General features: G+C 45.4%; 1 protein-coding gene across 2 annotated transcripts in view; it reads left to right on the forward strand.

Moving 5' to 3' along the window:
• The first annotated feature begins 1,063 nt into the window (after positions 1 to 1,063).
• Positions 1,064 to 22,546, forward strand: part of PLCL2 (phospholipase C like 2) — a 192,899-nt gene continuing 171,416 nt past the window's right edge. The window contains exon 1 of one of the 2 annotated variants that reach the window (XR_009502847.1): positions 1,064 to 1,449. Coding sequence is in view for 1 of the 2 variants with exons in the window: in XM_059920385.1 (XP_059776368.1) it covers positions 1,123 to 1,449 (327 nt within the window). In the remaining variant the exon portion in view is untranslated. The remainder of the gene's footprint in view (positions 1,450 to 22,546) is intronic. The other variant, XM_059920385.1, reaches the window with a different exon arrangement.

The raw sequence follows: 22,546 nt of genomic DNA on the forward strand, positions 1-22,546 counted from the left end.
CACAGATTCACAGTTCAGGAGCCCAAAGGAACGGAATTAGCTTCTGTATGTGAAGTGGGTCTGACCCACGAGGGGAGCCCAGAGGGGAACGTCCGGAGGGCCTCCTCCGGAGCTGGGCGGGAGCGGAACGAGTCCCGCGCGCGGGGCGGGGTAGGATGGGGCGCAGCGGCGGAGCCCAGAGCCCGGGACCATCGTGCGGCCCGCGGCCTGCGCTGTCTTTGCTCCTCGGGGCGCCGGCGGGTGACTGGAACTTGCCAAATCTCTAGGGAGGCGGGCAGCCTCCCGGGACCCGCGGCCGTCGCCGTCCGCTGGGCAGCGAGGTTCCTGCGGCCCGATGAGCCGGCCCAGCGGGAGCAGCCGCGACGGCGGCGACCAAGAGCGGGAGCCGGGTGGCCCGCGGCGGCAGGGGAGGGTCCCCGCGGCCTGTAGGGGGCAGCGCCGAGCCCGGGAGGAGACGGCGGCGGCGGGGTGGGCGAGTCACGGCCGCCCTGCCCGCCGTGCGCTTACCCGGCGCCGCCGGCTTCGGCGGGGACCCGGGGGTACGTGGCGGGCCCGGCGCGCGACAGCCCCTGGGGAGTTGGGATCCCGGGAGACCCCGGCGTCGCCACCCGCCCGCCCAGGGCCGCGAGAGCCTCGGGCGGCGCCTCCGCGTGGCCGGGGAGCATCTGGGCGCCCGCCGCTTCCCCGAGCCCGAGCGGGACGCCCGGTGCCCGCGCGGTGGGTGCCCTGAGCCCCGCGGTGGGCGCCCCGTTCCCCCGGGGAGGGCGCCCCGTTCCGGCGCCCCCGGCCGCGCGGTATTTGTGGCGCCCGCGGCGGCGCGTGTGCCGGGCGTGTTTCCCTCCCGGGTGCCGGGTGCCGGGCCCCGGGCCCCGCCGCCGCGCTGACTGTGTCTCTCTTCTCCCCCTGCAGGAATCTTCCGAGAATCCTGCTGCCGCGACTGTAACCGTGAGCGAGGCGAGCTCGAAACCAACAGCACATCTAAATTAAAAAAAAAAAAAAAGGCGGAAGAAGCGGCCGAGGCGGCGGCGGGAGGAGGAGAGGAGGAGGGGCCGCGCGGCCCGAGGCGGCGGGGACGCGGGGACGCGGGGACGCGGCTTTGTGCTGGCGGGTCGCGGGGCGCCCATGGCGGAGTGCGGCCGGGGGGGCGCCGCCGGCGGGGCCCTGCCCACCTCCCCGGGCCCGGTCCTCGCGGCCAAGGGCGCCCTGAGAGCCGGGGCCGGGGAAGGCGGCGGCGGCGGAGGGCGCCTCGGCCACGGGCGGGCGCGCTATGACAGCGCCGGGGTTTCCAACGGAGACTGCAGCCTCGGCGTGTCCGCGGACGAAGCCCAGGCCAGCCCCGCCAGGGGCCCCCGCGGCGCCGCGCTCGCCGCGACCCCCGGCCCGGCCGCCTGCCCCCTCCCCCGGGAGAGCAAGCCGGGCGGCCTGCCGCGCCGGAGCAGCATCATCAAGGTAGGTGGGAGAGGGGCACCCGTCGCCCGCCCCCCGCCGTCCGCGGGGACTCTTCCCCCGAGAGGGGAGTAGTGGTGGCAGGAGGGGGGTGTACGAGGAGCCCCCTGCTAACGGGAACCAGGGGTGCGCTGGTGCTTGGGGTGGTTGAGCGGGGATTGGGTGCATATGGCATTTGGGAAGAATGGAGAGGTGGTCCTGAATGTGCAGGGAGCTGTGCTCAGACATCCCCCGTGGAACTTAGGGATGTCACCTCTCCCAGGATTGGCCTGGAATGATGGCCTGTACCTGCTTGGCAGGGCACGCTCTCCTGTGGTAGCCTCGGCTGGTAACAGACTCCCTGCAAGGTTTCCATTGTATGTTGAAAACAGTTATCATGTGAAAACGTTTTCTTAAAAATCCCAGTTATTTAATAGGTTTCTTCTGATCGCTCTATAGTTGCCTCTTGCAAACGGTTGGACTCAGAGGGTGCAAAAAAGTCCCAGGTCACTCAGCCTCACGGAGAAATGGAGTAGGTTTCTGAACATAAATGCCCATTTCGGCTTTCTTAGGGTCAGAGGCGCTGAGAGATTACAGTCCTGCACGGTTTAATCTTTTCCTTGCTGCAGTAGGCAGGCCTCCAGCTCTGTGGAAGTTCTTTTGGGCAGTTTGCTTGGTTTTGCTATCTTTTGCCTGGGGTTATTTAGCAAAAGGAAGTCAGCGATTGTTTTGTGAATTTTAAACTCCAGGAGTAATATAAGGAACTCCTGAGTTTGTGGTGGTTTCGTTCTAATATTACATTTTGGTCTGCAGTGCAAACATATTTCTCCTGACATGAAGTGAAAAAAAAAAAAGATTGATGAGCTAAGAAGAGCAGAGCCTTAGGAAGGGCTAGCTCTATCTGCTCAAGTTTGGAACAAATATGAAAATGTTGCTGTCTGAAGACTGAGAGGTCACCAGGGCAGTGAGCAGCAAAGCACCCTGACACGGCTGCCCCCACCTTCCTGTGGCAGATCATCAGTGGGAGAGGGAGAGCAGAACGGGCCACAGTGAAGAGAATTGGCACTGGTGGTATTTGACATTTAATTGGACCTACAGAAACCTTCTGAGTAGCACGTAGTGTCTGATGGTATTATCAGCCTCTGCAGTTACCTAGTGAAATATACAACCTTGCTACTGTATGTAACAAGCAGTTGTGAAACTGCTTTTCGCTTTGTCATCTGTTGGCCCGGTTTATGTCTGAGCAAGGGCACAGTTGGAGGGCTTAAAGATCAAGTGTATTAACTATCTGCAGCAGGCGTTTAGAGTTTAACTAAGGAAAGCAAAAGAGGTTTTTGCTGCCTGCCTACCTAGCTTTTAGTGACTTACGTTTTCTTCTACTCTGTCGCTTATGTTGCCATGGAAGTTGCTTTCAACCGTGCGTGGTACTCAATTCCCGTTGACAGAGTTATGTGTCATAACTGTTTTTATTGGTTACTAGGTATTTGTGGTGATTTTGCACCGCGGTGTTAATGAAATCTGACGTGAAAATTCCAGAGAAGATACAAGCTGACCACATTTTAACTCCTCTCCCTCAATTTTTTTGAAGGGCCTGTTTTTGCACTTTTTTTAAAAAAAATTCAGATTTAATTGTTGTCTACATGTGGTTCACAGTGTAACTTATTTAATTACAACAGCATCTGTTTTAATTTTGCATTCATGGGAGGTTAGGAAGAAGGATGGTTTGCCAACATTTCTGACATGTGGAATTGAGAACTTGTTGGTAGATATCATTTCTTCATTGAAGATGCTAGAAGCACATGGGGAAATGATTAATAATTCAGAAATCACTGGAATTTTGAAACTTTCCCAGATATCTTCGTCACTTTTCTTCTTTCTAATGAAGGCAGTTGGTCCCTTGTTTGCAGTTGTATCCCTAGATATACATTGTGAGGAATGACACGTGCTTGCTTCCTGAATGAATGGACAAATGATAAGAAAGTACATGTTTTCTCTAAGTTCTTTTAATTTTTAAAATGGCTCATTGGGATTTACCAGTCTCATATCTTATTTATTGTCTTGTATCTCCTAAGATGACTTGACTCCTTTTCCTTGCCTCTATTTTCAATGTGCATTTTCTTAATCACCCTTTAAAACTATGGAAATAGTGTTGAAAGTTGATCAAGCCTGGATTTTAGGGAAGGAGTATGCTATATTTAAATAGGTAATTACTTGGTATTTACTCCCTTTCAGCTGGCGTCTTGAGGGATCAAGATTTTAGAAATTTAGTGTGGCATTTTCTAAAGACATGACAGCATCAAGTTAATAGCGTAATAGAATAAAGAGATCTTTTACTTTAATACCAACTTTCATAAAGCAGCAAATAGTGCACAGGTATTTTTGTCACACGAATGGCAGAATTACATTTCACTTTTGTTAAAATATAATAAACAGCTTAGCAGGAGCCCATGTGAAAAAGCAGTGGTGACATCTTTCTTTGGTTTCTTTTGAATAAAGGGATGAATGCAGCCAGGTGATGGAAGGGGAGAGGCGGGAATAGATTAGTGAGCATGGTGATGATGGGGGACTTCAGGGCATGGCACGGAGAGTGCATGCTCTCTAAGGATCAGAGGCTGGTGTTCACGGGGTTGCATTAGTTGCAGTGTCCGGCTATGCCTGTTTCCTAGTTCATTACAGTCTTGACCTTCCTCTTAGGTGGGGATCCCCAAATCAGAGAGAGAAATAACAGCAGAAATGGGATAAACAGTGGGCAAAAAAGGGGGACTATTGCTGAGGTGCAGGACGTGCAGAAATCCACTGTAGGCTGACTGGAATGATATTCCTTATTTAAAATTATTTCTTTGGAACTCCATCTGTTTTGTAAATGTGGTGTTGAGTAAGAAATTGTAAATTGTAAAACTACATTTTCTGCCAAAATAGATGCACAGATCCATACTAAAAGAGCTCCTTGGTTACGGTAAGAGTGTTGATGGAAATTCAGGGTGAGCAGCCTGGTAGGACCTTTCTAAGTACCTTGAGAAGAAAAATAAATCATGGAACTCATCACCAGACTTTTCTACTTTTCCTTAGCTTATTGAAAATAGTGTTACACTTTTTAGATTATTCTCAAAGGCCTATGACTAGATTTTTAGGGGAGAAGCCATTATGTTTGTCATCTTTAGTAATCTAGTAAACGAAAACATCACTTTCATTTTCTCTTTCCATATTTCATTTCATCACACCATTCAATACAGTCCACGCTTTATTTTGAAACAGTTAATTTGGTTAGCTGTTCAGATGGCATTCATTTTTTACAAATAGCTCTATCCTTTAATTCAGGAGCTTGGTCTAAAAATATGAAGTAACATTTTAAGCCTTAGATTTCTTTTTAAGTTTTGAAATAAATGAAGTTAAAATGTCTATTAGTTTGGATGGTTTACTTTAGTCAAAGCTAATTAAATATTTTGGATGGTACATTAAGAGAGGTGATTTAATTTGCATAAAATACAATTCACTCCTGTTGGTGTCTAGTTCTATGGAATTTGACAAACACATGTAAGTCATGTAACCACTACCACAACCAAGATCTAGAACAATTCTATCATCTCAAAAAATTCTCCCAGTCTCTTTGCAACCTTCCCTGCCCCCTATCCCCAGACCATAACAACTATTGATTTGGGTATTTAAAAAAAATAAGTTGGAAGTATAGCCATTATACTATTTTGGTATTTAAAAGTAATGACAGCAGCCACTGTTTATTAAGCACTTACTATGTGCAAAACACATGAAAAGTGTTTAACTTGAGTCTGTGACCTGGTGTTGCACCAGCCATGGAGGCTGAAGAAAACCCCAAGTTCAGAGGGGTCAACTGCTTGTCCAGGGTGCTGGAGCTGGTTGTTGTACCCCGCTTGGGCACTCCACTGACCCCCACATTACACTGGCAGTGTTAATTTTTTTGTATACTTAAGGAAGCATTGGTGGTTTGGAACACCAGATTTGGTTTTCCCCTTTAAATGTGGGAGATACTGAAGGGAAAAAAAGAATCTCAATTTCTTCTGGCAGAAGAAGTTGGCAGATAATATAGCCAGGCAGCTGTCTAGTCACCTGTTATGGCTGCCTGACTAGAGACTCTGGCTTCACTGGGACCAAAAGTTTGACCTTGTCCAAGGTGGCAGCCCTTAGTTTTCTTAATATCACTGCTGTCCTTATTATAGTATTACGGTGTGTAGGGGAAATGCTTTTACTAACTTTCCGCCAACACCGATTCCCCACGTCTTGATGCTGAGCACTGCATCATGGGGAACTAGCAGGCTTTTCACATCTATTATGCATATTTAAACAAAATAGTTAAAATGTACATTATGGTGTAAATGAAGTAGACTCTTTGCAGGCCAAAGCTGGGCTGTATTTATCAGTTCTGCACAGAAAGCAAGCACTCAATCACCGTTTTCTGAATTTTATGTTAAGAATAATATCTGCATTTGACTTTAGACTTTTTTTTCTGAATGGGGGCTCGGGGGAGACAGCTGTACACCCAGCAAACCTGTGGGCATACCATGAATATTCAACCAACAGTAACTGGATCACAGAGTGAATTTGTCTGGTTAAACAGGCAGCCTTGGTCATTTAGCTCAGAAAACTCTGGTAGCCAATCAGCAAGTCTCCACTTGGCTTTGTACTGATGCATGGGAAGGAGTCCACGCTTGACAACTGCTGCAAGGCGGGCGCAGGGCCGCGGGTCTCAGCCACTCAGAGAGCTTTCGTCACACTTCAGAGTTCAGTTTCAGAAGTCATTAGGGGGTGTTCACTTTCAGACCCTAAAAATTACTTACCCCTTTTGCTTCTTCTCTTCCCTGTCTTCCAACCTCCCCTCCAAACAGTTATGCTTGACTTGTGGTGCTTTTCACCAGGTCCAAATAGACAACTGACAGGAAATTGTTTATTATTATTTTTTAAATTGCCTATCTTGGCCTCTCGAGTTAGTTTCTTAGAATGCTCTCTCCCAGAATCTGTTCCGTTCCTTTTATAGTTCTGTGTGCTCTGTAAGGGGTCTAAACGAGACTGTTCTTTTTTGCTTTTGCTTTTGCTTTTTTTAATGCTTAAGTTCCCCATGCCTCAGAATTCAACAAAATAGGGCAGTGCTATCTGCAGCCTAAATGCAGGTATAAATGAATTGTGAATATTCACGTTTTCCCTTCAGGCTCTATTTTATACATGTGTCCAAAAATAGATGCTCTGTTCCTTATTAATGCTAAATTTTGTCTGTCATTACTTGCTTGTCTACCAGACCTCCAGATTGGTTTAGCTACTTACTTTTTATTTCAAATTAATGGATTCTGTAGTACAGGGGATATTCATATATTTTTACCGGTGGGCCACAGGATCTGAAACTGTGCAAGCTGCCTGGCCGGCTTTTCTCTGCCATTGATAATGGTGAATCGAGAGGAGGGTCGTACCCGGCATGGGTGTTAGTAGTGACTCAGACAAGTCGGAACCCCCAGGGGGGTTTCAGTGGGACCTGTGTTCCTTGTGGCAGAATAATCCCATAGCTTTAGGGGGCTCAGAGCATATAATGACTTACATTGAGCTTTAGCAACAATTGTGTGAGTGGCCCAGTCTGCTGGCAGGACGCCTGGCACCTACCTGTCTCCGAAGGGCAGAGGAGGGCAGGTGGGAGGCCCTGCTGGCCGCAGGTGCTTGGTCACATGGCGGGGGATTAGGTAAAACTTGTTCTAGGTAGTAATCTCAGCTGGGCTGTACAGGCAGACCACCTTTTATTGTGGTTCGCTTTATTGCACTTCACAGATAGTGCGCTTTTTACAAATTGAAGGTCTCTGGCAACCCCGCGTCGAGCAATTCTGTTGGCGCCATTTTTCCAACCGCATTTGCTCACTTCGTGTCTCTGTGTCACATTTTGGTAATTCTCGCAGTATTTCAAAATATTTCCTTGTTATTATGTTTGTGATGGTGATCTGTGATCAGGGATCTTTAATGTTACTATTGTAATCATTTAGGGGCACCACGAACCGTGGTGAACCCATGTCAGACGAACTTAACTGATAAATTTTGTGTATGTTCTGACTGCTGTCACCTCCCTGTTCCCTGAGACACAACAATGTTGAAATTTGGCCAGTTAATAGCCCTGCAATGGCCTCTAAGTGTTCAAGTGAAAGGAAGAGTCACACATCTCTCATTTTATTTATTTTTCTCATTTTAAGTCAAAAGCTAGAAATGATTAAGCTTACTGAGGAAGGCATGTCGAAAACCCAGATAGGCTGAAAGCTAAGCCTCTTGCACCAAACAGTTAGCCAAGTTCTGGATGCAAAGGAAAAGTTCTTGAAGGAAATTAGAAGTGCTGCCCCAGTGAACACACCAATGGTAAGAAAGCGAAACAGCCTTATTGCTGATATGGAGAAAGTCTGAGTGGTCCGGAGAGACGATCAGACCAGCCACCACATTCCCTTAAACCAAAGCCTAGTCCAGAGTAAGGCCGTAACTCTCTTCAGTTCTGTGAAGGCTGAGAGAGGCAAGGAAGCTGCAGAAGAAAAGTTCGAAGCTTAGCAGATGTTGGTTCATGAGATTTAAGGCCAGAAGCCATCTCTGTGACATCAGAGTGCAAGGTGAAAAGCAGCAAGTGCTGATGAAGAAGCTGCAGCAAGTTATCCAGAAGATCTAGGTAAGGTAATTCAGGAAGATGGCTACACTAAACAGCAGATTTTTCAATGTGGATGAAACAGCCTTCTATTGGAAGAAGATGCCATCTAGGACTTTCATAGCTAGAGAGGAGAGGTCAATGCCTGGCTTCAAAGCTTCAAACGACAGGCTAACTCTCTTGTTAGGGGCTAATGCAGCTGGAGACTTGAAGTTGAAGTCAATGCTCATTTACCATTCTGAAAATCCCAGGACCCTTAAGAATTATGCTGAATCTACTCTGCCTGTACTCTGTAGATGGAACAGCAAAGCTTGGATGATGGCACATCTGCTTGCAACATGGTTTACTGAATATTTTAAGCCCACTGTTGAGACCTATTGCTCAGAAAAAGAAGATTCCTTTCAAAATATGACTGTTCAGTGACAACGCACGTGGTCACCCAAGGACTCTGAGGGAGATGCACAACGAGATACATGTTGTTTTCATGCCTGCCAACACAACATCCATTCTGCAGCCCATGGACCAAGGTATAATTTCGACTTTCAAGCCTTATTATTTAAGACATATATTTCATAAGGCTATAGGTGCCATAGAGAGTGATCCCGCTGATGGATCTGGGCAAGCTCAATTGAAAACCTTCTGGAAAGGATTCACCATTCTAGATGCCATGAAGAACGTTCATGATTCATGGGAAGAGGTCAAAATATCAACGTTAACAGGAGTTTGGAAGAAGTTGATTCCAACTCTCATGGATGTCTTTGAGGGGTTCAAGACTTCAGTGGAGGAAGTAATTGCAGATGTGGTGGAAACAGCAAGAGAACTAGAATTAGACGTGGAGCCTGAAGATGTGGCTGAATTGCTGCAATCCCATGATAAAACTTGAATGGATGAGGAGTTGCTTCTTACGGATGAGCAGAGAAGGTGGTTTCTTGAGATGGAAACTACTCCTGGTGAAGATGCTGTGCAGCTTGTTGAAATGACAACAGAGGATTTAGAATATTATATAAATTTAGTTGATGAAGTACTGGCAGGGTTTGAGAAGAGTGACTCCAATTTTGAAAGAAGTTCTACTGTGGGTAAAATGCTATCAAACAGCACTGCATGCTACAGAGGAATCGTTCGTGAAAGGAAGAGTCAGTTGATGGGGCAGACTTCATCGCTGGCATATTTTAAGAAACTGCCAACCACCCCTGCCCTCAGCAGCCACCACCCTGATCAGTTGGCAGCCATCAGCATCGAGGCAAGACCTTCCACCAGCAAGAAGATTACAACTCACTGAAGGCTCAGATGATGGTTAGCTTTTTCTTCTTCAACCGATAAAGTATTTTAAAATGAAGGTATGTATATTGCTTTTTTAGACACAATGCTTTTGCCCACTTAGTAGGCTACAGTATAGTATAAACACAACTTTTATATGCACTGGGAGCCAAAAAATTCGTGTGATTCTCTTTATTGCGATATCTGCTTTATCGAGGCAGTCTGGAACAAACCCCCAGTATCTCTGAGGTGTGCCTGTACGGTGGGGTCTTGGTCTGTCCTCAGGACACATGTTGCATGTCTGGATTATTCAGGGGGAAGAATACTGGTGGGAAAACTAGAAGGTGTGAAGTTCGGTGCTTGGATCAGATTCTGGCTCCCTCTCTTCCTTCCTATTGACCTTGGGCAAGATATTTAAGTCTGTGTGTCTAGTTAACCCATCTCTAAAACAGAGATAGTGAAATCCCCCTCATAACATTGTCGTGGAGATTAAATGAGATGATGTGTGTGGAATATTCAGAGCAGTGTGTGGCCTGTAGTAAATACTCAATAAGCAGTCCCTAGTATGTTTAGTTTCTCTTATTTAGAGTTGATCCTGAGATGAGCAAACTCATTTAGCTTCGTTTGAATTGGAGATCACTAACACTGCTATCCCCATTTTGAAAGTTTATCTTTTGAAACTGAAAGAATGTACCCAGATAAGTTTCTCAGACTTATTCTGAAGATTCTTCACGAATGATTTTTGTTCTGGTGCCTTTCTAAATCTGATGCGTCAGTACAACGGAGCTCATATCTTAATAGCCCCACTTCAATAATCAGAGAGCACTGGACATTAGTTTTATTGCACCAAGCACCCATATGTCTTGGTTTGCCCAGCGTAGTCCGGATTTACCCTGGACAAAACCAGGGTTTTGTCCTCTCTGCTCTCCTTTGATGGATTTCAAAGCTTTTCAGGAGGGAATCATTTCCCATTTTTGTTTCTTTTTAACAAAATTTGATTTACACTCTTTAGGGTCCTGGAGAGTAAAGCAGGTAATAGTAACAATTTGTTTTCAGGTGAGTTTTTTCTGATAGTATCTATCCCTACTTTGTTTTGGAATTGTCAAATAATTATAAAATTATAGAATATGTTTATGCCTTCAACACATTACTATGAGTTCAGTATTGAGGTATCTTCTTGGAGTATGCTAAATATACTGATTTGGAAATAGTAGATATTACTATCCCAGAAACCAGGCAGCTGGATTTAAAAGTGATTAATCATGTAGATTCATGGGATTTTTAGAACGGAAAGAGATCATGCAAAATTCTTTTGTAGTTATAGAGAGGCAAGGCCATACTGATCAGTACATCTAGCTCCTAGCTATGGTTGAGTTCATTTATTTGCATATTAGCATAGCAGAATTGGAAAAAAATTGTTATGTAATACTGCAGTATGTGAGTATTAATAGCACAAGATGTGGTCTTCCAAACAGCTATTTTTGAGAATTTGTTTTTTTGGCTATAGATAGCTACATGGGTACACATGCTACACTTGTGCACGCATGTACTCTGAAGCCTCTGTTTATAAATAGTAAAGATTAAGAACAAACCAAATAACATAGTGGTGGTTGGCACGAGTCCTGTCTCGTGAGAGACTGATGGGTAGCAGGTGTCTGCTCTCTAAATTGAAAATGCCCAGGCAGGGGGAGCCTGTTTTTATGAACATTGCTGATGCGGCTTCTGTTGCTTTTGACCAATTAGTGTGGCCACAGAGGGATAAGCGACCTCGTTTGCAGCTACCATTAGAATCACAAGCTGTACAACTCTCTCCACATGGTTTCCTGCTACTCCTTATTTTTCATCTTCCTTCTAAGCTCTGATACCCTGTGAGCATAAGTAGATGTAATTTTTAAAATAGTTAAAATGGTTTAATGGTTATTCTTGGAGGAAATACAGCAAGTTGCTTAGATTTTTATTGCTATTAATCCATGCTAGTAGATTATATTAAATACCAATAGAATCGTTCAGAGGTTTTCATATCGGAACTGATAGAATTCCTGATGTAATGAGGGTTTAACGGATGTGTTTGTCTTTGGAGTTTTTGGTGGTTTGTTGAAAACGATCTATATATTCTTTCAGGGCTTTCTCTGGTTTATGTATATTCCCATAAATGTTTTTTCTATGCACTAAAATAGTATCAGAAGTTGAATTGCTATGTTATAGGATATGTGTATATTCAGCTTCAGTAAATATTATCGTGTGCTTTTCCTAACTGACAAAACTAATTGACACACCCACCAGATTATGTGAGTTCTAGTTGCTCTAAATGCTTCCTAATACTTGGCATTGTCAGTGGTTTTTGTTGGTTTTAAATTGTATCTGTGATGGTTATGTAATGCACTGTGGCTTTTAGGTTGCATTTCCCTGATCACGAATGATGTTGAGCATCTTTTCATGTTTTCTTGGCCATTAGTATATTCTCCTTTGTAAAATGCCTATTCATGTCTTTTGCCCATATAAAAAAATTACGTTTTTATATTTTAAAAAATTAATTTGTGGGACTTCTTTACATTTTCTGGATATGTCTTTTGTGTGATATGTATATTGAAAATTTCTTCTCCTAGTATGTGACTTGTCTTTTCATTGTCTTAAGGGGCACCTCTTAGTGAATAATAAGTCTTAGTTTTAGTGAAATCCAGTTTATCAGGATTTTCCTTTATGGTTGTCATTTTTTTTGTCTTGTGTAAGATATTTTAACTTAGCTTGAGACCATGAAGGTATTCATTTATTTAACTTCTAGAACCTTTATTTTTCAAATTTAGCTCTGCAGTCTGTCTGGAACTTATTTGTGTGTGTGGTGTGAGGTAGGGGTCAAGATTTTTCTTTCCATGTAAATATCCAGTTAATTAATCCAGCACCACTTATTTGAAAATATCATTTTTCCCTATTGCACTGCATCAGCCCTTTGTCATATATCAAGTGACTTTATATGTGTGGGTTTGTTCTGAAGTCTCTTTTGTTAGATTGATCTATTTGCCTATTGTTTCGTTCATACTGTATTTTTTCCTAGGTGTATACCCAACAGATAATTAGTCCATTTGTGTATCAAAAGATATGTACAAGAATGTTTGTAGCAGCATTAACTGTAAGAGCCCCAAACTGGAAACAACCCAAATGCTCATCTTTTAAAATAATCATATCACACAATGGAATACTATGAAGAAAAAAGACAGACAGACAGACAGGAACAACAAAAAGAGCAGATGTCTGCTACATGTACCGCTCTAGCCTCTCAAGATAATGTTGAGGGAAAGAAACGAGACACAAAAAGAATGCATATTGTATGATTCCATTTATATAAAGTTCCAAAACAGACAAACTGATTTGTGGTGATAGAAGTCATAATAGTGGTCCCATTTAAGGCTCATGACTGGGAGGGGGGACCCAGGGGGCTTCTGGGTGTCACTGATTTTTGGTTGCTGGATCTGAGGGTGGTTCCACTTTGTGAAAATCCATTGAACTGTACACACTCCTGACTTCCAGAGGTATATCATACTTCAATAAATAAGTTGATTTACACAATTGTGAAAATTAATCAAAATTAGATACTTACAGGCTGCTTCACTCTGCACTGTTTAGGACACTGCCTTTCATAGTTTGCTGCTGTCTGTCGATCAACATGTAATACACCTTTTTGCTGCAGTGGGGTGCTGATGCCGCAGCGAGGCCTGGTGGAGGCCCAAGCTGTGTGATGGTGTGGAGTGGGGGGGTGGGGGAGATGCTGGCTGGAACAGCAGGAGGACAGGCTCCTTCCTGGGCTGTGCTGAGAACACATCAGGAGCCGGGCCTGGAAGGAGGGGGGTGCGGGCTGACACAGTGGTGAAGGGAGTGTTGGTCACTGGCGTCATCTTACTCTGTTATGATCGCTGGGAGTTTTTTTTTTTTTTTTTTTTTTAATTAATTAATTAATTAATTTATTTTTGGCTGTGTTGGGTCTTCGTTTCTGTGCGAGGGCTTTCTCCAGTTGCGGCGAGCGGGGGCCACTCTTCATCGTGGTGCGCGGGCCTCTCACGATCACGGCCTCTCTTGCTGCGGAGCACAGGCTCCAGACGCGCAGGCTCAGTAATTGTGGCTCACAGGCCCAGTTGCTCCGCGGCATGTGGGATCTTCCCAGACCAGGGCTCGAACCCGTGTCCCCTGCGTTGGCAGGCAGACTCTCAACCACTGTGCCACCAGGGAAGCCCCTTGCTGGGAGTTTTGACGATTGGTTTGGTGTGATTTTGAGCGTTTTCATCCCTTCCGGTGCGCTCGAAAGATTTACTGTTCGAAAGTGTGCTGCTCACACAAAACTTTGAGAACCTGTCCTTTGTGGAGCACCTGTTCTCTACAAGATGGTTTTCTAGAGAGCACTTTTGGTCTCAAAAGCAGTGAACAAACAGAAACCAGTTATCCAGGTTTGTAGACAAAAGCGAGAGTTCTGTGTTGGCCACTGAAGAGCCATCTACCTGGGGTCCCAGGTGGCCAGCAGAGTTTTGGCTCTATTGGCATTTATCTTGTCCCATCGAAATGTTCCTTCAGGTGGGGAGAACACCAGCTCTTCAAATGGGTCACACTGGAATTTTTAGGACACTGAATTATCTGGATTCTAAAACATACTAACGTGCAGATCCACTCTAGTCCAATTAAATCAGAATTTCCGGGGTTTTCCTAAAGCGCCCTGGGAGATTTTAGGGCATGGTCAGGGTTGAAAATAGCTGAAACCTTTCTCCTGTGTTGGGTCTCAGACTGGGTCAGCTCTGTTAGATATGACAGAACAAGCAGCCCCAGAATCCTGCAGGTGACAGGCGGTTGGTTGGTGGTCCTGTGGCTGGTAGGGCACAGGGGGTAGGGTGCAGCCTTCAGCTCCCTCAGTGGAGCCTCTCCTTCGAGGAGTTGAGTTGCCCTTTTTCCAAGGGGGCATGTAAGACACTGATGGTGCTCGCCTTCATGAAGTCAAATCTGGAGAAACTGACTTAACATGTAAAAATGGTGGTCTGCCCTCTGTGCTAATCATTGTACCTTAAAAATGTATTTTTGATCCAAACAAAGGAGTATGTTGCATCAATACAGGCCCTGGGTTCATTATCTGGGGCCTTAATCTACCTGGATTGATCATCACTGGGCAGCCACTGTATCCTGGTCCATCCCTCACAAGAGAAAAGACCTCTGTGTACCCAGGACATTCTGCATCATGGAAGAAGACCTCTGCAGGAGGAATATTTTTTGAAAGAACTAATTTGACTGAGGCATGAGCACTGTTTCTAGAGAGAGGTGACTGTACATTTCAAACTTTAACCACCGCAGGCGGTGATGTGTAGTAAAAATGCTGTTTACTCGTGGCAGATTATACGTCGACCCTTGAAGACAGGTGTCTGTTTGTACAGGTAACTTATGCTGTGAGGAAGAGAACAATCTGCTGATGCTTCAGGGCATCGCGTGGTGGCGTGCCAACAGTCGGGGTGGCTGTATCTTGATCTTTGGGTGAACGTCTGCTTTCTGAACGCCGTAGCCTTTTCCTCTTGCCACACAGACCCTTGCGGTCAGGAGGAATGACCACTGAACTCCCAGAGCATCTGTAAAATATATTTCGTTGAGCGCAGAGCAGTCACATGAAAACGTCAGTGTTGCGGATTCGTGGTCTTCATGACTTGCTGTGTGCTCTTCCTCCAGGACTTGGCTGCTCTTATCAACAGACCACCGTTATTCACGCTCATCCTTTTAGGTCAATTGTTTTTCTCTTCCAAATTAACATGAGTGGATATTCCAGAATAGAAGCTTGTGTCCCCCTGTCCTAGCTGGGAAGGCCGAGTCTTTGGAGACCCCGGCCTCTGGAGGCTGGAGGATGCAAAGTCTGGCAGCAGAGAAGTGTTCTCGAGCCTTCCTGACTGTGGTTGGGGCCCACTTATTCATACATAATTGATACACCTCTAATTGTTGTTTTATTTACTTATTTCTAAATGGGAGGCAGAGTAGAAATGAGCTTTAACATTCTTTGGGGGAGAAAGTCTACAATCTTTCTGTGAAAGTTTAGTACCAAGCTAATATTTACCAAGCTAAGAATTGGAGGGGTTTCCTTCCCTACAGCGTAATTAGCCAGATCTTCTTACCCATCTTCTCTGTTAGGGAAGAAAGTATTGTTGAAGATTGCTTTTAATCGCTAAATACCCCTTTTGCCCCCAAGAATACCTGCCATTGATGCGTGATACCCTGAGGAGACTAGAAGCAAGAAGGTGAAACAAAGCGAGAGAAATAGGCAAGTAGCTTTGCTGGCTGGCTTCTCACTTAGTGGAGGAGAAGTGTCCTCCCTCTGTGGCAGTGCCCCGACCTCTGTGCGTTTATCATGCTGGTTGCCAGACGGCAAGGTAAAACAAGGAGGGAGATGGCGTAGAAGATGTCACCGAAATAACAGGCTGCGGTAGAGCTCCGGACCCAGATAGGACTTGGCGAATCTCAGGCCTACCATTCCTACGAGCACCAGGGGCCGTGGGGTCCATACATTATGCTCCAAAAGAGTGCTTTCAACCTTTTCTACACCAGGCTACAGAGAAAGAATGATGTAGTGGTACAGCTCAGTTTGAAGAGGTGGCTTGCGGCTACAGGCCCCCACCCAGCTGTGACGAGGCCAGGGATGGAAGGTGAGGGCTTGCAGGATGAGTATCCTGGCCAGCCTGTAATCCACCGGCGGCCCCCGGTGCTCTGCCAGGGCACCCACATTTAGTGGAGGCTGTGCTTTCCAGGTGGTGGAGAGGAGAACAGAGGTGTGAGGAAAGGTACGGTCGGCTCTGGGTGCTCCACATCCACGGCTGCTGAGGTGATGCCCCCCGTTACGCAACTGCAGGGGCCGGCTCACCTCTGTGGTGGACGGGAGCTCGGCCCTGGGATGTGCCACGGAGCTGCAGCCACTGGAGCCGCGTGGAGCCCGTGCAGACAGCAGCAGTAGACAGGTGCGAGACCCGGACGGGATGGGGCACCTCAAGAGCGAGAGGGACAGTCAAGCACCTGCGTTCACAGCGGGGCCGATGCCGTGTATAGAGAGGACTGTTAATCTAGCCTTGGGCTTTTCTCCTATATCTGAACAGAGCCAACCGTGGGCTCATGTTTAAAACCAACAACAAAAGAGCCTCAAGTAGGCAGGGAGGCTGAACTCCCCGAGTTCCTCTGCAGAGGCTCAAGCCTGAGTCGAGGACTCCAGTTCTGGTGCTCAGGGCTCTGTTCTGTGGGGACCGGGAGCTGCAGGTGGGGAGCCCCGGGCTTCCTTCTGGGGTTTGTGCCTCTGCCCCATCGTAATGTTAAATGCACCCAGAGGAGTCCGCCTTCTCCTCTTTTGCATGTAAGAGGTACATGAATTCTCGTCTGCCAGATTTCTTAGGTGTGTTTTGGGCACCTGGGTCAGTACTTTCTGAGTCACTTTCTGATGTGGTAGGTAAAGGCTGTATAAATCTCGGGAGGATCTGTTTATCTGAATGATTCGGTTGCTGCTATTTTACTGTTTCAAATCTTTGCATGAGAAAGATCTGTGCTATTCCTACAAGTTTACTCATAAATCTATTAAACCATTCACTCTCCATCCTAAAAATCCTAATGAGAGACTCTATCCTGTTTTAAAGGTCACATTTAATTTCCCACCTCTCTTATCATCTATAATATACAATGTTGTTTTCAATACTCCCTGTTCCACCTTATTTGAATATCATGTTTTGGTTTCATATTTTTAATTCGTTTCACTCTGGCTTTGAATTACTTACCATTTCAAGAGGAAATGCATAACCCCAGGCCCTGTGCCTTGTCCCCCAGCCGGTCACTTTTATTATTTTTCAGCGCTGGGAGCTGGTGGGTTGGCCTGACGGTTTTAGTCATGACCAGGATAGAGCCAGTGGGGTTTTAATCTCAGAGTTGTGAAAGGCTCTATTATGACCTAAGCAGTGACTGTGATACTAAAGAAAATGACCTTCATTTTTTTCTGGACAAAGTAACAATTCAGAGAAGAATTTAGGAAGTCTCTTAATATGATAATAATCATTTAAATACAGTTATTTCTGTATTTTTAGTATTTTTCTGTGGATTTGAAAAGACAATACAATTTTTAACTAATGAAATTACAAATTACACTTTATTTTATTCTTTATTCTATTCTCATTCCTACTGAAGACAGAAAATCCGAACTTTAGATCATATTTTGACTTTTAAGAAAATCAGCAAGACTCTTTATATCTCACTGTATTCTCTATAAATTGAAATAAAGCTACATGTTAATCTCCTCATTGCATGATTGTCCTAATATTTGAAAGAACGTTAAAACTCCTAAAGCAAGATGTTATGAAAACATAAAACGGTGGTAACAATACTTCATAACCAAAAAAGAAAAAAAAATAATCTGTGAAAGTTCATGTGTAAGCTAGTAACACCTCACATTTACATAGTTCTTTAATCTCCACCAGGCACTTTTTTTTTTTTTAACATCTTTATTGGAGTATAATTGCTTCACAATGGTGTGTTAGTTTCTGCTTTATAACATAGTGAATCAGCTATACATATACATATATCCCCGTATCTCCTCCCTCTTGCGTCTCCCTCCCACCCTCCCTATCCCACCCCTCTAGGTGGTCACAAAGCACCGAGCTGATCTCCCTGTGCTATGCGGCTGCTTCCCACTAGCTATCTATTTTACATTTGGTAGTGTATATAAGTCCATTGCCATTCTCTCACTTCGTCCCAGCTTACCCTTCCCCCTCCCCGTGTCCTCAAGTCCATTCTCTACATCCGCATCTTTATTCCTGTCCTGCCCCTAGGTTCCTCAGAGCCATTTTTTTTTTAAGATTCCATATATATGTGTTAGCATACGGTATTTGTTTTTCTCTTTCTGACTTACTTCACTCTGTATGACAGACTCTAGGTTCATCCACCTCACTACAAATAACTCAATTTCATTTCTTTTTATGGCTGAGTAATATTCCATTGTATATATGTGCCACATCTTCTTTATCCATTCATCTGTCGATGGACACTTAGGTTGCTTCCATGTCCTGGCTATTGTAAATAGAGCTGCAATGAACATTGCAGTACATGACTCTTTTTGAATTATGGTTTTCTCAGGGTATATGCCCAGTAGTGGGATTGCTGGGTCGTATGGTAGTTCTATTTTTAGTTTTTTAAGGAACCTCCATACTGTTCTCCATAGTGGCTGTATCAGTTTACATTCCCACCAACAGTGCAAGAGGGTTCCCTATTCTCCACACCCTCTTCAGCATTTATTGTTTGTAGATTTTTTGATGATGGCCATTCTGACTGGTGTGAGGTGATACCTCATTGTAGTTTTGATTTGCATTTCTCTAATTATTAGTGATGTTGAGCATCCTTTTATGTGTTTGTTGGCAATCTGTATGTCTTCTTCGGAGAAATGTCTGTTTACGTCTTCTGCCCATTTTTGGATTGAGTTGTTTGTTTTTTTGATATTGAGCTGCATGAGCTGCTTGTAAATTTTGGAGATTAATCCTTTGTTAGTTGCTTCATTTGCAAATATTTTCTCCCATTCTAAGGGTTGTCTTTTTGTCTTGTTTATGGTTTCCTTTGCTGTGCAAAAGCTCTTATGTTTCATTAGGTCCCATTTGTTTATTTTTGTTTTTATTTTCATTTCTCTAGGATGTGGGTCAGAAAGGATCTTGCTGTGATTTATGTCGTATAGTGTTCTGCCTGTGTTTTCCTCTAAGAGTTTTTTTAGTATCTGGCCTTACATTTAAGTCTTTAATCCATTTTGAGTTTATTTTTGTGTACGGTGTTGGGAGTGTTCTAATTTCATTCTTTTACATGTAGCTGTCCAGTTTTCCCAGCGCCACTTATTGAAGAGGCTGTCTTTTCTCCATTGTATATTCTTGCCTCCTTTATCAAAGATAAGGTGACCATATGTGCGTGGGTTTATCTCTGGGCTTTCTATCCTGTTCCATTGATCTGTACTTCTGTTTTTATGCCAGTACCATACTGTCTTGATTACTGTAACTTTGTAGTATAGTCTGAAGTCTGGGAGCCTGATTCCGCCAGCTCTGTTTTTCTCTCTCAAGATTGCTTTGGCTATTCGGGGTCTTTTGTGTTTCCATACAAATTGTGAAATTTTTTGTTCTAGTTCTATGAAAAATGCCATTGGTAGTTTGATAGGGATTGCATTGAATCTGTAGATTGCTTTGGGTAGTAGAGTCATTTTCACAATGTGGATTCTTCCAATCCAGGAACATGGTATATCTCTCCATCTGTTTGTATCATCTTTAATTTCTTTCATCAGCGTCTTATAGTTTTCTGCATACAGGTCTTTTGTCACCTTAGGTAGGTTTATTCCTAGGTATTTTATTCTTTTTGCTGCAGTGGTAAATGGGAGTGTTTCCTTAATTTCTCTTTCAGATTTTTCATCATTAGTGTATAGGAATGCAAGAGATTTCTGTGCCTTAATTTTGTGTCCTGCTACTTTACCAAATTCATTGATTAGCTCTAGTAGTTTTCTGGTAGCGTCTTTAGGATTCTCTGTGTATAGTATCATGTCATTTGCGAACAGTGACAGCTTTACTTCTTCTTTTCCGATTTGGATTCCTTTTATTTCTTTTTCTTCTCTGATTGCGGTGGCTAAAACTTCCAAAACTACGTTGAATAAGAGTGGTGAGAGTGGGCAACCTTGTCGTGTTCCTGATCTTAGTGGAAATGGTTTCAGTTTTCCACCATTGAGAACGATGTTGGCTGTGGGTTTGTCATATATGGCCTTTATTATGTTGAGGTAAGTTCCTTCTATGCCTACTTTCTGGAGGGTTTTTATCATAAACTGGTGTTGAATTTTGTCGAAAGCTTTTTCTGCATCTATAGAGATGATCATATGGTTTTTCTCCTTCAGTTTGTTAATATGGTGTATCACATTGATTGATTTGCATATACTGAAGAATCCTTGCATTCCTGGGATAAACCCCACTTGATCATGGTGTATGATCCTTTTAATGTGCTGTTGGATTATGTTTGCTAGTATTTTGTTGAGGAATTTTGCATCTATGTTCATCAGTGATATTGGCCTGTAGTTTTCTTTCTTTGTGACATCTTTGTCTGGTTTTGGTATCAGCGTGATGGTGGCCTCGTAGAATGAGTTTGGGAGTGTTCCTCCCTCTGCTATATTTTGGAAGTTTGAGAAGGATCCACCAGGCACTTTTAATGCCAGCTCACTTTACTCTCAGACACTCTTGTGCTGTAGGTATCGTTGGTGCCCCTATTTTACAGGTGGAAAACTTGACCCACGTGTACAGAATCACACATGTCACACGAGACATTAGCAAGGTTGGGCTGTGGACCCAGGTCCCTGCCCTGTGGCCCTGTCCTCTTCTCCCTTCCACGCTGCCCAGAGACCTTCAAAAGTCATGTCCACGTAAACTGGGAAGGTGGCACTTCCTTCCTCACCCGCTGAATTAATGAGGTACAAAAATCGAACCAGGATCATCAAAAGGTGATCTTAGGGCAGCACCCATTTGAGGTGGTGGACTGTCTAGCTGACCGAAACACTGGAGAGCTGCTTTTGTGCTGTGAAGGGGACTGCAGTTTAATGCCTTGAACGTCTGCCTCTGCCCTGTTATTGCTTAGATAAATCAACCACTTCACTGCTTATTATGATAAGGCAGAGCATCTGGACGTCCTTGAAGTTAAAAAAAAAATTATTTCTGCACTAAATATTTAGCGAGTCAGACCTATTTGTCATTCCAGGAAAGTAACAGCATCGTGCCTGGCCATTCTGGAGGCCACCTGTTGCTTTCAAGAGCCACGTGGAGGGCGCTGCCCCCGTGACTAAAGACCCTTCATCACGTGGGGGGCTGCGTGTGCCAGCTGTGCGGGGCAGTCCTTCTCCCAAGGCCACGTGAGCCGGTGAGGACAGGGTCACAGGCTGCCCTGCTCTGAGCCGGCGGGAAAGACTCCGCTTCACACGGTCTGCCTCTGCAGCCCTGACTCTGGGTGGGCAGTGCCCACTAACGGGCCACTGTTGGCAAGGAGATCTGTGGGAGGCTGTCCTGTCACCTCCTCCCTCCCATCCTTGGACACAGTCTTACCTCCTGCTTCTTAGAGAAACCTCAAGGCCTTGTCCTTGGGACCCCGTACCCTGGCCAGTCCTCCCTCTGTTGGGGTGGGGGCTACTTTCTTCCCCCGCCCTGCCTCTAGGTCCCATCCTCTCCCTCCTGTGTCTGTAACTTCTGCTCCTGTGCTTATGTGTCCCCGTCAGCGTGGAAACGCACTCAGGTTCTTAACAAACACGAGAGACCAGAACCTTCCCTCTCCCCTCTTCAGCTGTGCCTGGAAAGAGTGACTGCGCCCTCCTGCTCCATTGCCTCTCCTGGTGTTTACCTCCCCGCCATGTCCCTCCAGCGAGGGTCGTCAGGGCTCACCGCGCCACCAGGTAGTGGGCTTCCTTGCCTGTCGCAGGCCTCCTCCCGGCCCAGGCCCGCAGCCGCAGCTGCACTCAGCCACGGGGACTCTCCAGTGACGTCTCTGCCTCAGGGTTGCCCTCCAGCGCAGGAACAGCTGTCCACTCGGCACCCCCCTCTGCCCTGTCACCCGGCATCTCACTGCAACACATCTGACCTTCCCTTCCTTACCCTGCTCCCACCTTCCTGTCTGGTCCTTTTCTGGAGCTACTTAGCTTGGCAGATGGTACCCTCATCCATTCTCCTTTCTTCGTGGTCAAGGAGTCAGTCTGGATGAAAGAGTATTTTTTAAACAGGAGTTGGAAAGCTTAAGAAATTACAGCAAGCTCTTCTTTTATTAGAAAAATGGGGCTTCCCTGGTGGCACAGTGGTTAAGAATCCGCCTGCCAATGCAGGGGACACGGGTTTGAGCCCTGGTCTGGGAAGATCCCACATGCTGTGGAGCATCTAAGCCTGTGGGCCACAACTACTGTGCCTGCGCTCTAGAGCCCACGAGCCACAACTACTGAGCCCATGCACCGCAACTACTGGAACCTGAGCACCTAGAGCCTGTGCTCTAGAGCCCGCAAGCCACAACTCCTGAGCCCGCGTGCCACAAGTAGTGAAGCCCTTGCGCCTAGAGCCCGTGCTCCACAACAAGAGAAGCCACTGTGGTGAGAAGCCCGCGCACCACAACAAAGAGTAGACCCCGCTCGCTGCAACTAGAGAAAGCCCGTGCACAGCAACGAAGACCCAATGTAGCCAAAAGTAAATAAAGAAATAAATTTATAAAAAAAAA

The sequence above is a fragment of the Balaenoptera ricei genome, chromosome 4 (genome assembly GCF_028023285.1).
Source record: "Balaenoptera ricei isolate mBalRic1 chromosome 4, mBalRic1.hap2, whole genome shotgun sequence".
NCBI lineage: Eukaryota > Metazoa > Chordata > Mammalia > Artiodactyla > Balaenopteridae > Balaenoptera > Balaenoptera ricei.